This window comes from Cebidichthys violaceus, unplaced genomic scaffold, assembly GCF_023349555.1.
Source record: "Cebidichthys violaceus isolate CVI_PGR_0920_01 unplaced genomic scaffold, fCebVio1.0.p SCAF_165, whole genome shotgun sequence".
NCBI lineage: Eukaryota > Metazoa > Chordata > Actinopteri > Perciformes > Stichaeidae > Cebidichthys > Cebidichthys violaceus.
The window spans coordinates 205026-218727 of record NW_027176335.1 but is presented as its reverse complement, the minus strand read 5'-3'; the positions used below and the strand labels follow the sequence as shown (position 1 = coordinate 218727).

The window sequence follows — 13702 nt, the reverse complement described above, 5'->3', positions numbered from 1 at the left end:
GTGACGAGTCTGTGGCCACTGTTGCTAATCTTTAATAGAAGAAATCTTGTCTTGAAAGAGACCATCATCAGAGAGAGTTAGGATTACAGTTTTGTGGTTTAGCATTACTGAGATAGTAGACACTCTTCTTCCTGCAACAAAACCTCATCGAGCTACAGCCGCACACCTTTAACAGATCGTATGCCTGTATCAGCTGGTTTAGTAATGAAAAGTCAGTGTTTTACAAAGCCTGGGTACTTTATGCATGCTTGGTGCAAAACAAGTAGGTCTGCTGCACGGCCCATTAGAACCAAATAAATGGTTAAAAGATTGTTTTTACCTGAGCTTTGGTAGACTGGGCCTTTAGTCCGTGATCGTACAATTTCACTATTTTTTCACTTGATACGTTCCCAAGGAACCATTTAGGAACACAACTATTATTTGGAAATGAAATTAAGTCTGGCAGTCCGCATTTCTGAAATACATAATCACCACAGTTGAGTTTTGAAAAAGTCTTATTATGCAGCTAGAAATGTGTGGCACTTGTTTCCGAACACTGTCTGAAACTACCAACTGTCTACCTACACAAATGTTACCTTTGAAACATGATGCAAATCCTTATACACATATATATATATATATATTACATATTACAGTACAGCAGAATTTGTGCAAAAAAGAAACTGATCAAATCTCAAAAAAAAGCTGCGAGCTTACAACTCTGTATGCATGCAAAGTACACATAACACATACTTTAATAAACAGCATGCAACTTTGTAAAATAAAAACAAATTATGATAAAAAAAAAAGAGCCTAATATTCAACATAAACTATTCAATGAATGCAAAGAATAAGGATCAAATATATGTTTTAACCGTATTGGTATAAGAGCTGGTGAAAATGCAAAGTTATATTAAAAACAATGGCATGTGGTGGCTTTGAGTGAAAAAGCTTAGTGTGTTAGAGTTACAGCAGAGGGAGCATTCCTCCTGTCCTCTCCTGGGTTTCCTCCCCCCCCCCCCCCCCCCCCCCCCTTCTCTTCGCAGTCCTTTACTCTTCCGGTGATTGCCCTGGACCTGCCAGCAGCATCTCAGGAATATTGTTCTCACTTCCACAGCTTCACAAAGTCTGAGTGAGCGGACGGGAGACAGACACCGTATTAATAAAACATGATGTTTCTGTAAGGATGTTTATTTACTGATATACAACTCTGCACAATGTCTGCTCACCCTTATTGCAGTCTTTGGCCATATCGCTCTCTTTCAGTAGGTTGTTTTTGTGTTCTGTGGATTGCCGTACGCATACAGGTTATGAGAAAGTAATTGATGTGTGTTTACTGCACATGCGTGGAGGAGGCTGACTGTACCTGAATTCATAGGTTCTTGGTTACAGGTCCTCAGCTCTGTGCAGTCTAATGACATTTCCCCTCCACCGATCACATGTCCCCTGCACAGAAAAAAAGAAAAAGCATTGCTCTGCTTACAATTCAATTCAACTTAAAGGAAAGAAACGCCTCATAATTGAACTTATAGTAATGTCTTACTGATTAGGTCGACGCAGGTCATACTCCAGACCTGAAAATTAAAAGAAAAAAAAAGATATAACACGCAATCTCAACACACAAAGTATCCCCAAAAAAAAAAAAGTGCTCTCTATGAATATGCATTTCATAATTATAAAATAAGCTTGTTGTCAGATAAAAGCTGAGAGAACGACACACACAGTACCTCGCTTTTTGCGCCGCCGAGTCAGCACAATCACAGCGACGACGATGAACGCCAGCAGCAAGAAAGTTGCCAGGAAGTAGCCCAAATGCTGCACGAAATAACCCCGATGCTCGGGGAGGATGACGTTCACCACACGTGGTCCCTCCACCTCTTCAGTCCCTGAAGGCAGAACGTGGATGAAAGCGAAAAAATGTTCTATAATAAACACAGCTTGTAGTATATGTTGTAAATATTCCACATCGTAAACATCAAGAGAACTCAACGTACTTACAAATTAACAACAGGATGTATTTTAGAGGATTTATCGTCATATTCTAACTGTGGAAATATTGGATTGTTATATTGGATTAACATTATGGCAATAAACGGATCAAACTGGAAAGTATTTATATACATTCAACAAAAGTCGTATTCCCCCCGAGGTTTCTTCTTTGTATTCGTTTCCAAAAGCCAGAGAGGGAGAGCAGGAGTTAAACGTCTGTTCTGTGGTAATGACTTCCAGACCTGATGTCATGCAGCTGTGTTTTTTTTGTTTTTTTTCATTTTGCGCCTCAGAAAAACACATGCTGACCAGAAAAGAGGGGGAGAAGTGTGAGGAGAGAGAGAGACAGATTCTGTAATGTGGTCTGTTTGCATGTCTGTATTAGTTTTCCATTTAAGCCTTTTTTTCGCGTCTTCTCACAAACCCAGAAGTGTAGTTTCTGCGTGCACGGAAAATAAATCCGTGACACTTTCAGTAGAGTGAAATACAGTCACAGTGTACATATCTGACAACACTGCAGGCAGCTCCCAGTCTCACAGCGAGCACGGCTGTTTGTGTACACTTTGTAGGCAATAATTATAAAAAAAAAAAAAACGACAAGAAGGACAAATGTATGCTGGCTTTGGAGAGGCAAGATCATAACAACATCTGTCCGTTATCGACAGTAATATGCAGTATTAGTGTACGGTGCTGCAGATTCTTTTGCACAATAATCTTCAATGCATGTGTATAGAGCAGTTGAAGAGTAAAAAAATAAATAGTTACTGTAATCTTTTAAATTTCTATCCTGAATTCAAATGCAGCCTTGGTCACAGAAGCCAGATCATAGAAAAAAAGAAGAAAAAAAATATGGATCATGAAAAATATTTTCCCCTTGGATTTTTCTCTTGAGTATAGAATTCCTCTCTGGTCTCTCATTAAAGCAGATAAGTTGGACTCTAGTAAAACAAGGCGCCACTGAGGGACTAATGAGGAAAACATGCGACGTCCCGCCTCTGATCATGCATCCAAAAGCAGCCAATCATGGAGGGGGAAAAAAAAAGAAAAAAAAAGAAGCTTATTCTGACTTAATCACCCAGCTCCTAAATGGGAGCTTAGTTGGCAATGATCACCTGTCATTGTTTAATCTACCTATTATGGATGAAACTGCGGAGGTCATCGTCTCTAGAGCTCGTGTGTCACAACCGGAGCCGCAGCCGTGTCCCAACAGCAGCCCATTTCCATTTTTTTCTTGACAGATCTGACAAGTGTGAGCGTGTTCACAGGCTACTTCACATGCGCCGCACAGAGAGGGGGTCACCCTGTGCTCGTGTCCCTGTGGGACATGCTTCATTTGCAACTCGGTGGACTGAAGGAAAGCATCTTCATTCTCAAATAGAGACGTCTGATGAACGGCTCGCACACAGCTCGCCCCCTCTCCTTACGATTACACGGAAAAACAATGTTTGCCGCGAAGAATTAGCAGCATTAGTGAAATCTGCAATTTCAGACGATTGCTGGCGCCTGCGTGAGCACAAACAACTTGCTTTTTTATCTGACAGACAAGATCAGCGGAGCATGAAGAAGAAGTGAATTCTTAGATGAGGTTTACTCAGAGGGCGCAAGGCAGGATGTCATCTATCCACGTGTGCATTTCTTCAACATACAGTACTTATGGGGCTAATGCTGTGGTGGGCGGCTCTATAGTGTAACACATACCTACATCCCCTCCCTTTACTTTGCTCTTTCATGTCACAGCTGGCCCAAATGTTGAACAGATGTGTAAGACGTCCTTTAACTGCTCGGTAATTCCTCAAGCAGAGGCTGATACACATCAGCAGGACCGGGAGAAGGAATAAACAAAACTCGAGATACAGTGTAACCAGCCTGGGCTTGTGGTTGGGACTTTTGGAAAATGAGGTCAAATGGAGGGAAAAAACACGAGATATGACCATCCACTCCCAAAAAAAAAAATGATTGGCTGTTGGAGCCTACTCCTCTGCTCAGCACAGTTAAAAAAATGTCTCTAGCTGTAAATGAAAAAGCTGTAAAAGTAGGAGAGAGAGAGAGAAAAAAAAGTCAGCGAGGAAAATGAGACCGCTTCCGTCGCAGCCAATTTAAAGCTGTTTACTGTAGACAGCTCCTCAAGCCAGAGCGGCATATAGTTCACTCCGGGAAAACTCACTTTTCAATGTGCAATGTCGAATTCATACAGTCAACAACTAGCAGAAAGATATCTGTCTTTCTGGATCCACTAGCGTCTACATTCCTTCTACCTCCTCCCTCCCTCTTCAGCTCAAACACAAAAACAGAGAGGTCTGAGGAGGGAATCGGCAGAGGAGAAGAGGAACTGATTTAACTGACCAGCTATGCCTATAATTATAACAAAAAGCCAAGAAGCTGTGTCGTCACTCTGTGCACAATTCAGCCGAGAAGCCATAAGGGGAAAAACATTTACCGCTGCTATCATCTGGAAAAAAACAAAGTTCAAGTGATGTCTCTTTGTTGCTTTTAATTCGGAGTGACTTACTTCGCACTAGCACATCATTCTGGAAAACCCTGGGTGCTGTAGTGGGGGCGGATGGCAGCGGAGGTCCCACAGTGAGCCTGAAGATGCGTCTCTCGTGCAGACCGCAGTAATGGTGATGCAGGTGGCAGGAGTACAGGCCTTTATCAACGGGCTTCAAGTTAGAAATGGACAGTGAGAAGTCTCCCAAAGTGAAAGCGTCCTCCTCCACGCTCATCTTGCTCTGTCCAAAGAGCGGCCCATAATCCCGGCGCTCTCCGGAGGCATAGAGGTCCACCAGGCGGCCGGCCCTGTCGGGACGCACGCCGGGAGGCTGGAAGTCCCAGTGGGCCACTTGCTGCTGATCCTCCTGGAGACCCTCTCTCCACAGGGAGCGCCGGTTCACGCAGGGCAACACCACCGACTTGCCCAACAAGACCACGAACACGGTCCTCTCTCCGTCCCAGTAACGTTTCTCTTTTCGAGCTGGAAACACATGAGCGTGAATTACATTACTATCCGTTTCCTGCGTCTTGACTCATGGGATAGCATTCGGGTGGATGACTAGGAGCTACCTGATTTAGTGACATTGAGTTGGATTTGAATGGACTGGTGAATCTGGCAGTAGTGATGGTGCAGATTACAAGTATAAACTCCTTTGTCGGTTGTGACAACATCTGCAAAAAAAAAAAATGAGCAAACAAGCAACCGTTACATTAAATTGGAGATGGAAGAGTGCAATGTTGGTGGTGCTAGTGGTGCCGGTGGGGGAGTCTCACTGTCGATGACAAGGGAGAAGTTGCCGTCATCGAAAGCAGAGACTGGGACTGAAATGCGGCCCTTGTTGAAGCCATTGTAGACCCTCTGACGGGCTCCAGGGGACATGTCGAGGACTCGCTCCACGGAATACTCTGGGCTGCTGCGCACCAAGTCCCAGTGCACCACCCTCTGGCGGTCCTTCAGCCTGTCCTGGGTCCACACCATGCGGGGGCTGTGGCAGGGCAGAACGGCCTTAGACCCTGCAGGGAGGGTGATGTTCTTGGCCTCCACCACCAAGCCAAGCGTGCTGCTGCTGCTGCTGCCGCTGCTGCCGCTCTGACCCCATGCTGAGACAAAAAGAAGAACCAAACACATTGGTTTCAGGAGATCAATGCGGCGATGGCCGAATGAGATGCATGAGAAATACATTAAGGCAGCGCATGGGGAAACACAAATGTCTTACCTCCTGGCATGAAGAGCATAGCAACAACTGAAACAGAAGAAAAACAAACATGAGCGACTGGAGTTGTATTCTACTGAAGCACTTCATTAATTCTCACTGAGGTATCACAGATATCAGCATGTTCACTTGTTAAGTCCTGAGAAATATTAATAAGACAAAATGTCGTTTGAGAGTTTTCGGTTTGGCCTGGACTGACTCAACATTGAAAGACTTCAGCTTTGGAACAGCTGCGGGTTCAGTGAGAGGACTGTTTACAATAACAGAGGGAAAGTGAAGAAACACAGTAAGAGGCAAGGTTTTTAAAAAAAAAAAAACAGAAAAGTTCCACACAGAAACAAAAAAAAAAAATATACAAGATGTCAACAATATTCTCTGGAAATATATATTTGCCGTTTGCGCTTTTTCACTCCAGAGATAGGACATTTTCCTACAGCGCATTTGCTATTTCTATGCATTTTTTTCCCACAGTGCTATTTCCTCGTCTGTTTACTGAAGGGCCGGCGGAGACGCATGCGGCCAAAGCACACAGAGCCTCTATTCATCCTGGCTGCCGCTGGCTTGCTGCAAGGCCGTGATCCCGAGGGGATGAAGAACCGGGCTGCTATTCAGCCGACTTCAGTCGCACCAAACACCTGTATATTTTTACTGCGCCGGTAATGTGTGCCATGAACCACAGAGGCTGGAGCTGCAGAGCCGTCAGCGAGGTGCTTTGTGTGGATACACTCAGTACGTCATAGTGGGCTATTTTCAATGCACAGATAATGCTGATTTTGGAGAAGAAAAAAAAAAACGCCATGATTAATCAGCACATTCAAAACACAAGATACAAGTGGCAGCGTATTACAGGCAACAAACTATAAAACCGTTAGATTTATGATGAAAGAGATTAAGAAAATAATTCTCTAACGTATAGAAATAACCGACTTTTTACTTCTAATGCAGAGGGTCATATACTTATTTATTTGTTTAACAGTTATAGTTGTTTTACAGATTAAGGCTTGACTTACCATGATGGGTTTATAAAATAAAATGCATTGATTCAGAGCATTCTACATAAAAGTATAATGATAGGAAGTTGTTAAATGAGCTCCACCACAGTAAAATGTTGCTTACACGTACATATATTCACTCTATTAAAAATGTATTTGGCATTAAATTGAACACTCACAGGTGAATTATGAATAATGTAACTTTGGATACTTCCAGTAGCCTACAATTAGCTAATAATTCTTGGTACTTTTACTCAAGTGCCATTTTCAAGACATTCAGGCCATTTACATGGAAAATGGAAGATTCATATTTTGAGTCAGTGCCCCTCTTTCGTTATAAGAGCAAAGTTCTCCATGTGGCCTTTGATTAAAAAAAAAAACCAAAGCAAAAAAAAAAAAAACACAGTACACCTGTTTTTGTGAGGGTGATTCGATTTGACCAACTCCAAATCACTTTGATACAGGTTGCAAGACCTGAAAGATCCTTCTCCATCGAGGGGGTCATGGCTGCACATGCGGTTGAATCACTTCATTTGTGATCACAGGCAGCACACATGTGAAGAGTGTTTTCATTTCACCACCTCCAGATACTACTTCACTAGGAGTGCTGCAGTGATTTGCACCGGTATATAATAACAGTTCAGGCTGGAGCAGAATAAATTTAGCACAGAGAGAGAAGACATCATGCTGGAAAACTTCATTTTTTTTTTTTTCTTCTTCTGAAGGCTTTAAACTTTCCTGCAGAAGGTAACAAAGTGTCCCCACCCCTGTAATTTTCTCTCCTCCACACACACACACACACACACACACACACACACACACACACACACACACACACACACACACAGGCTCATGACTCGCGAGGCTGCTTTTTAACGCTCAAGACTTAACAATGTGCAATTGAGTAGCCAGCTATAATAACAGGCATTTACCGAACAATCGTCCAAATCACCGTTGTCATTTGTAACCCCGGGAATCACATGCATGGAATCACTTAACGGAAAGTCACCCCTAAGGTTAAACAAGAAAAAAGGTTTCGACTCAGACATAAAGCATGTGTATACTCAGCACAATCCATGCGATACATGGGTGTTGTGGGCGGGAGGGTTTACTCACAGCCCAGTCACTCGTTGACAATAAATCAAACAGATGAGTCCAGCTGCAGACTCAGCTAAACATGCAACGACACATCCAGATGCCTGGAGTCATCCACTCTCCTGTGGGTTGACTCATTAAAATGCCAGATTTGTACATTTAGTCATATTGATTTTCACATGAGCTACAAATTTGAATGATTCCAAGTACTTTCTATTGAGCTAGTTGTCATAATTATATACCATCATATACCTTTTCCTTGTGAGTTATAGCCTGTTGAATGTGCTTTCTATATCGATGTATGTGATGCATAACTTTACTGAGTATATAAATGTATACATGTATCTTGTAACTGATGGCTGGGACCACATCTGTGCAGGATCAGGTGTATGGTATCTATACTTACTATGTATACTATCTATACATAGTATAGATGTATAGTAGCAGAAGAAGTACTCAGATATTCTGTTGGGTAAAAGTAGCATTACAATATAGTGTAAAAATACTGACAGTAAAAGTCCATTCACAATTATACTACAGTAAGAGTGCAAAGACGTTTGCATCAAAACATACTTAGTTATGCAGAATGACTTGTTTCTATTGCTGAATTATAATTAAATACATGATTAATGCATTGCATCACTTTAATATAGGGTGCTGCTCATTTGTTTTACTACATATACTTCTGTGTAGCTACATGTGTTTCACCATGGGATTAATAAAGCCTCATCTTTAATAACACATCAATATTTACTTTTGATTATATTACGTATTAATCTGAACCTGCAAAGTAACAAGTCATTTAAGTTATGGAGTAAGTACAGTGGAGTAAAAAAATGTAAAGTAGCAGAAAATGGATGTACTCAAATAAAGTTCTCAGTACCTTAAAATTGTACATGCACTATAATTGTATTATGTTGTACGTCTGATCATCTCAGTGTGTGGGCACGTTTTTACTTGAAAACTCGTTTCTGCTGAACAAAGTCGAGGGATTGTCTACTGGAGAACACAACCATGTTACCTTACTGTGACCTTGTTATTCCCTGCCTTGAATGAGTAGCTACATGTTTATAAGATCACTTTGTTCAAAACAGCAATCCCAATCTTTTCCATGCCTCGCGTGGCCGGTAATTAAGACAGAGCCCATCATAAACCGGGTTGGCGCGGTAATCCCCCTCCTCCTCCTCCACGTCGCCCGGACTCCAAAAAAGCCCACTCGCGGTGAAACACTCATTTACTGACACATATAATGACTGGCTGCAGGATTGTGCTGACTCTTTGACTCAGACCGCAGTCTAACTAGAAACACATTGGGCTGAAGCCACAAAAAAACAATCCCACATAGGCTGCACACCGTCAACAGGCCCGAGGTGAGTCAAAGCCATGCGGCGCTTCTGTAAATGCGCCGTTTCACTTTCAGGGTCCATAAAGCTCCACGCATTTTATTTTCAGATCTTAGAATATTTCAAAATAAAAGGCAAAGAAAATGAATTCCTGTCATCTTGAATAACATCACTCAAACAGGAAATATATAAATAGATACATAAATAGATGCACGCCGGGTTTCAATACAAATAACAGATAAGTACCAATACAAATAATAAAATATGTATTATGATGCCCATATAAATAAATAAATGACACAGAAAAGGAACAAAACAAGTTTCTGGGTCTTAAAATCTGTAGACGCCACTAAAACTAGTTGTAAAGGAGCAGCACGGATATTGTTAATGATTTAACAATACATAATCAAATGAGGACATAACAGAAAAGTAAGTGGAGTCATTAACAATAATCTATAGTACTGCAGCTAACAACAGTTAGAATATTAACAATGCAGATTGCTGTTGGGTCAATCTTACAGATTGCAATGACGATCAGAGGAAAGAACACTGAAAAGACTGTATTTACTGTGCAGAATGGTGGAGACGTGAGACATAAATAGCCTTCGGCTTTTGTTCCCGGCGGGTGTTTCTAACCTGGATCCAATTAAGGAACAAAGAAAGTTTTCCTCAAAGTAATTTCGCCTCTTTTAAAAAGCAAAGAAAAGTGAAGGACTTACTCGGAAGGAGAGTCATGTCGAGGTGCATCGTTTTCACCGTGCCGCCAGCGGAGGTAGAAGCCTGTCAGGAGGTTCTGTGCGCATAAGTTGATGAAACACAAGACTTGCTTCAAGTTCACCGAGCAGCAGTTCAGCTGTATTCTGTTGTGTTCCCGCAGTCTGGAGCATTCACACGCTCCGCCTCCGCCGGCCGATGAAATCCAACACTTCGGTGCTGCAGTCCGGGCGAACAGCGTTTGTTGTAGCAGGTTACTGTAATACACGCTGAAAGGTTTTGCAGAAAACTGAAACATAACAACAAACTAGACAAATGTTAAAAAAAAAAAATGAATCACTTAATCCTGCAAATGATGAAAGGCTCGTCTTGGCCACCAGAACAATTCTAAACAGATGGTAACATTGTTTATTCAAAAATAAACATAGCTTATAATACACGAATACTACACAGCTACCAAAACAATATGTTTTTACAGAGGGTGAAACTGGCTTTTATTTTCGAATGAAAGAACAAATGCTTTTTATACATCGAACTTGTTAACTTATATGGTTGAAGAAATCGTAAACAAGCCCTTTGGGAAAAACGTCCACATAAGGAAGGGATTATAAAGGAACCTTCCTCATGTCCCCATGTTTGATCTTTGAATTGCTGGTTTCTGAATCAAAGTAACTTCACTTCATAGTTTAGGCAATTTGTCTAATTTCAGACTAGATTTTAGAGGAAACGGTTTATAGTTACAAAATCATGGTTGATAGCAGACCACCTAAAGGTGTCACTCAAAGAGAACCAGGAAGTTCTGATGTAGCATTTCAAAATTAAAGCCCTTCAAAATCGCATGCATGAGCTAACTTCAAATCGCTTTCATGAGACAATATATAGCTATTATAAAAGGTTTTATTTTACAGATATATTCTTCAATGGTCACACAGTTGATTCAGATTTGTGTGCTTTTGTTTTTGATTTAGTTGTGCCGTTAAGATTTTCAAAGTAAACTAAGTCACCACTGAAAGAGGAAATTCCAAGGTTAATCCTTTTTTTTTTTTTTTCAGATTTTGCACAATGCTGCCACCCATAGTAAGAAAAGAAAAATGTCTAATTCTACTATCAGCCTAAAATACAACCAACAGAAAGTGACAGCACACCAAGTCTTTGGCTTGAGAGAGAATGATCTTTATTAGATTATGTACACTTTTGTTAAAAATAAATTGTACACAGGGTAATATCTCCTTATCACTGAAACATGCTTTGATTAAGCTGCGAAGAACGGAGAGTAGGCCGATTGTTTTAACTGCAGTGTGTGTTGTGTGGTGTGCAGAGCCATCCGGTGTGAGGGATGCGTTTCAGCGTTTCTCAGTCTCTTTTGTTTCCATGCTGTTTAATGAAGATCTTAGGTGCGCTCCATCCTTCCGGTGCCTTCTTCAGTCCAGCTCGTGTCCAAATCCTCTTCAGATCCTCCTCAAATCGTTTCTGCACGGGACAAACGCACACAGTTGGCAGCGGTTTGGCAGCGGTTTCGGAAAATTGTCTTACAACAATTATAAACATGTTTCAAGTTCAGTCAAAATGTATTTCATACATCATGATAAAATACATTGACTAAGACGGATACAGTTAAACACTACCAGTTGTGTTAATGCTATCAAATTATCACTGATATTAATTGGCTAAACATTAAGAGATAATCTGTCTAGTCAGCGTCACAGAATCCTTTTTTTTTTATATCCAAAGAGAGGAAACTCTCACCTGCTTTTTTCTCCCCCTGCCTTCATGCACCCTCCTCCTCAAGAACTTAGTCCGTTTAAGCAGTTTCTTGTATTTATGTCGGTTCATCTTCCGCCGTCGGATCTCCAGAACATTCTTACAACTAATGGGCGTCGCGGAACCCTCTCCATCCTCCAAAACGGGGACAGAGACGGGCGGCAGCACCTTCTCTTCCAGCAGCCCTACGTCCTCCAGCAGGGTAGGGAGAGAGTAGCGCAGCGAGAGCCAGCTCTCCAGAGGACTCACTGCCAATTTACGCGGCACAAGAGCCTCGTCCAGTTCTGGCTCCAGTTGTACCCATCGAGGAGGAGACGTGTTGTCCGCCGCCGTTGAGTAGTTTCTCAGTTTTTGTCGTAGCGAAGAGCAGGAAGCAGGAAGAGCCGGTTGTACACATCCATTCAAAATGTCTCCATGGCCTTGAAGTGCACCTGGTCATAAAGAAAAAAACATATTTATTATATCTTGAGTTACATACTTCAACTGGAATATAGTTTAAGATGAATTGAATGGATGAATAGATGTGATTTTTGTTCATACTTACACGTCGCTCTACGTAATAAACGGGGGACAACCCTTGAAGTAAACATTGTTAATTATCATCCAAATAAAGTCATCAGGGATGACTTGACTGGTCACTGGTCCTGTGGGCGATGCGCAAAAGCACAGAGTGTCGGTCATAACTCTTCCATAAAGCGTTAAAACTAGTAGTGAAGACATTCATTAATAAAGCACAACAACAAAAAAAGTCAGTAGCTTGAGGTAACATATGTCAACATGTCCAAACTCTGGGTCAGCGACCAACGTTATAACTGATGTCCTTAACTAACGTTACAAGAAAAAAAATATGAAATGCACTAATGTTACTAAGAGAATGTAAAAACAATCAATATTAACAAACTGACAGAAATTCAACTTATTTTCTAGATGGCGGTGTCCCCCTTCGGGCTTGTTGCTAATGCTAGCTAGCAATGTCGATCCGCTTTGGACGTGAAAGTCACGATATTATCCCTAAAAACATTAGAGCGAAGAATGTTTCGGCCATCAGCTATCTGACAACATGAAGACCGTTATTTAACACATTTTGTGAACAGTGTTACGCTACCTGATATTCGTTTGACCGGGATTTTCGTCTTCAATGTGACTCGAGAAGCCAACTTCCGGCTTGAGCAACACAAAATGAATGCGTTTCCTGTTTCTCAAGCGCGAACAACGGTTCCGCCGGAGCAGTTGGATCTTCTGAGAGGGAGAATGAGAACCAATTTGGCTTTATAATAATAATAATAATAATAATAATAGTAATAATAATGATGACAGTAATAATCAAAGGAAGAAGAAGAAAAACACACATATAAATAAATAAGTAAGAATTTTACTTGTACTTAGAAATACGATACATACAACCTAATTACAGCCTTTTTTTAAACATTATAATACAGTGTGGACCTGTGATTAGCAACATGAATATTTCCACTGCAGGTCACTTACAACCTAGGTGGGTGCAAATTAACCTGTCCTCATGAGGATAAATAATCATTTTAAAAAACATGTTTGAGCCAACTAAACAAAAAATACAAATCCAGACAAACTCACTTTGTGACTTATTGTGGGCCTACAATTTATTAGCTTTAAAAAATGTTTGTTTTATAACATCTTTTAAGCTGAAAGTGGCAACTGAGCAACCAGTAATTTAGGAACTACAGAGGTGGATGGAGCTGTCTGTTGTCTTTAATCACAATGACCACATACCTCTCGCATAAACATCTGCAGAAAAACATGTCATCAGTATTCACCTCAGCAAACATTTGAAAATAAAAACGGAATCCTGCAGCCCAGAGTAAATACATGAAACAGAAAAAATTCTACTTGTGGCAAGCGGGGTTCGCCTCAATGTAGTCAGATGACGTGCATAAACACTAGATGAGTAAAGGAGGGTGTGGAATATAAACAGTTTTATGCAAAATACAAAAAAAAAAATAATAATAATTTGGAAATGACAGGTATGACATGAATAGATGACTAGCTCCCGCTACAAAATAAATATTACATTAGAGTCATTTAGCAGACGCTTTTATCAAAAGCGACTTACAATTCAATATCTGTCTACACACCATAGATGCAGCTA

At 41.0% G+C, this 13702-nt stretch overlaps 2 protein-coding genes across 2 annotated transcripts; both read right to left on the bottom strand.

The window, feature by feature from the left end:
* Positions 1 to 998: 998 nt before the first annotated feature.
* Positions 999 to 10079, bottom strand: LOC137873421 (matrix remodeling-associated protein 8-like). Its single transcript, XM_068711660.1, has 10 exons — positions 9822 to 10079; positions 5676 to 5702; positions 5233 to 5559; positions 5029 to 5130; positions 4478 to 4939; positions 1707 to 1865; positions 1523 to 1553; positions 1346 to 1425; positions 1209 to 1262; positions 999 to 1107 (listed from the first exon to the last, which is right to left on the bottom strand). The coding sequence occupies exons 1-10, from the start codon at positions 9847 to 9849 to the stop codon at positions 1085 to 1087; spliced, it is 1293 nt and encodes a 430-aa protein (XP_068567761.1). The 5' UTR covers positions 9850 to 10079; the 3' UTR covers positions 999 to 1084.
* An 894-nt stretch (positions 10080 to 10973) lies between these two features.
* aurkaip1 (aurora kinase A interacting protein 1) lies at positions 10974 to 12747 on the bottom strand. Its single transcript, XM_068711624.1, has 4 exons — positions 12683 to 12747; positions 12122 to 12221; positions 11563 to 12008; positions 10974 to 11286 (listed from the first exon to the last, which is right to left on the bottom strand). Exons 2-4 carry the CDS (start codon positions 12165 to 12167, stop codon positions 11170 to 11172), a joined length of 609 nt encoding a protein of 202 aa, XP_068567725.1. The 5' UTR covers positions 12168 to 12221; positions 12683 to 12747; the 3' UTR covers positions 10974 to 11169.
* Positions 12748 to 13702: the final 955 nt, after the last annotated feature.

What these genes read in the sequence shown, in the direction of transcription:
- LOC137873421 (XM_068711660.1), bottom strand. Translation starts at nt 9,849, where the DNA reads ATGCACCTCGACATGACTCTCCTTCCGA. An exon ending in CCAAGAACCTATGAATTCAG is followed by an intron (nt 1,263 to 1,345) that starts GTACAGTCAGCC and finishes GGCAATCCACAG; the next exon opens with AACACAAAAACAACCTACTG. An exon ending in GGCCAAAGACTGCAATAAGG is followed by an intron (nt 1,108 to 1,208) that starts GTGAGCAGACAT and finishes CCGCTCACTCAG; the next exon opens with ACTTTGTGAAGCTGTGGAAG.
- aurkaip1 (XM_068711624.1), bottom strand. Translation starts at nt 12,167, where the DNA reads ATGTTTACTTCAAGGGTTGTCCCCCGTTTATTACGTAGAGCGACGT. An exon ending in TTTATTACGTAGAGCGACGT is followed by an intron (nt 12,009 to 12,121) that starts GTAAGTATGAAC and finishes CTTTATGACCAG; the next exon opens with GTGCACTTCAAGGCCATGGA. An exon ending in GCAGGGGGAGAAAAAAGCAG is followed by an intron (nt 11,287 to 11,562) that starts GTGAGAGTTTCC and finishes TGTCCCGTGCAG; the next exon opens with AAACGATTTGAGGAGGATCT.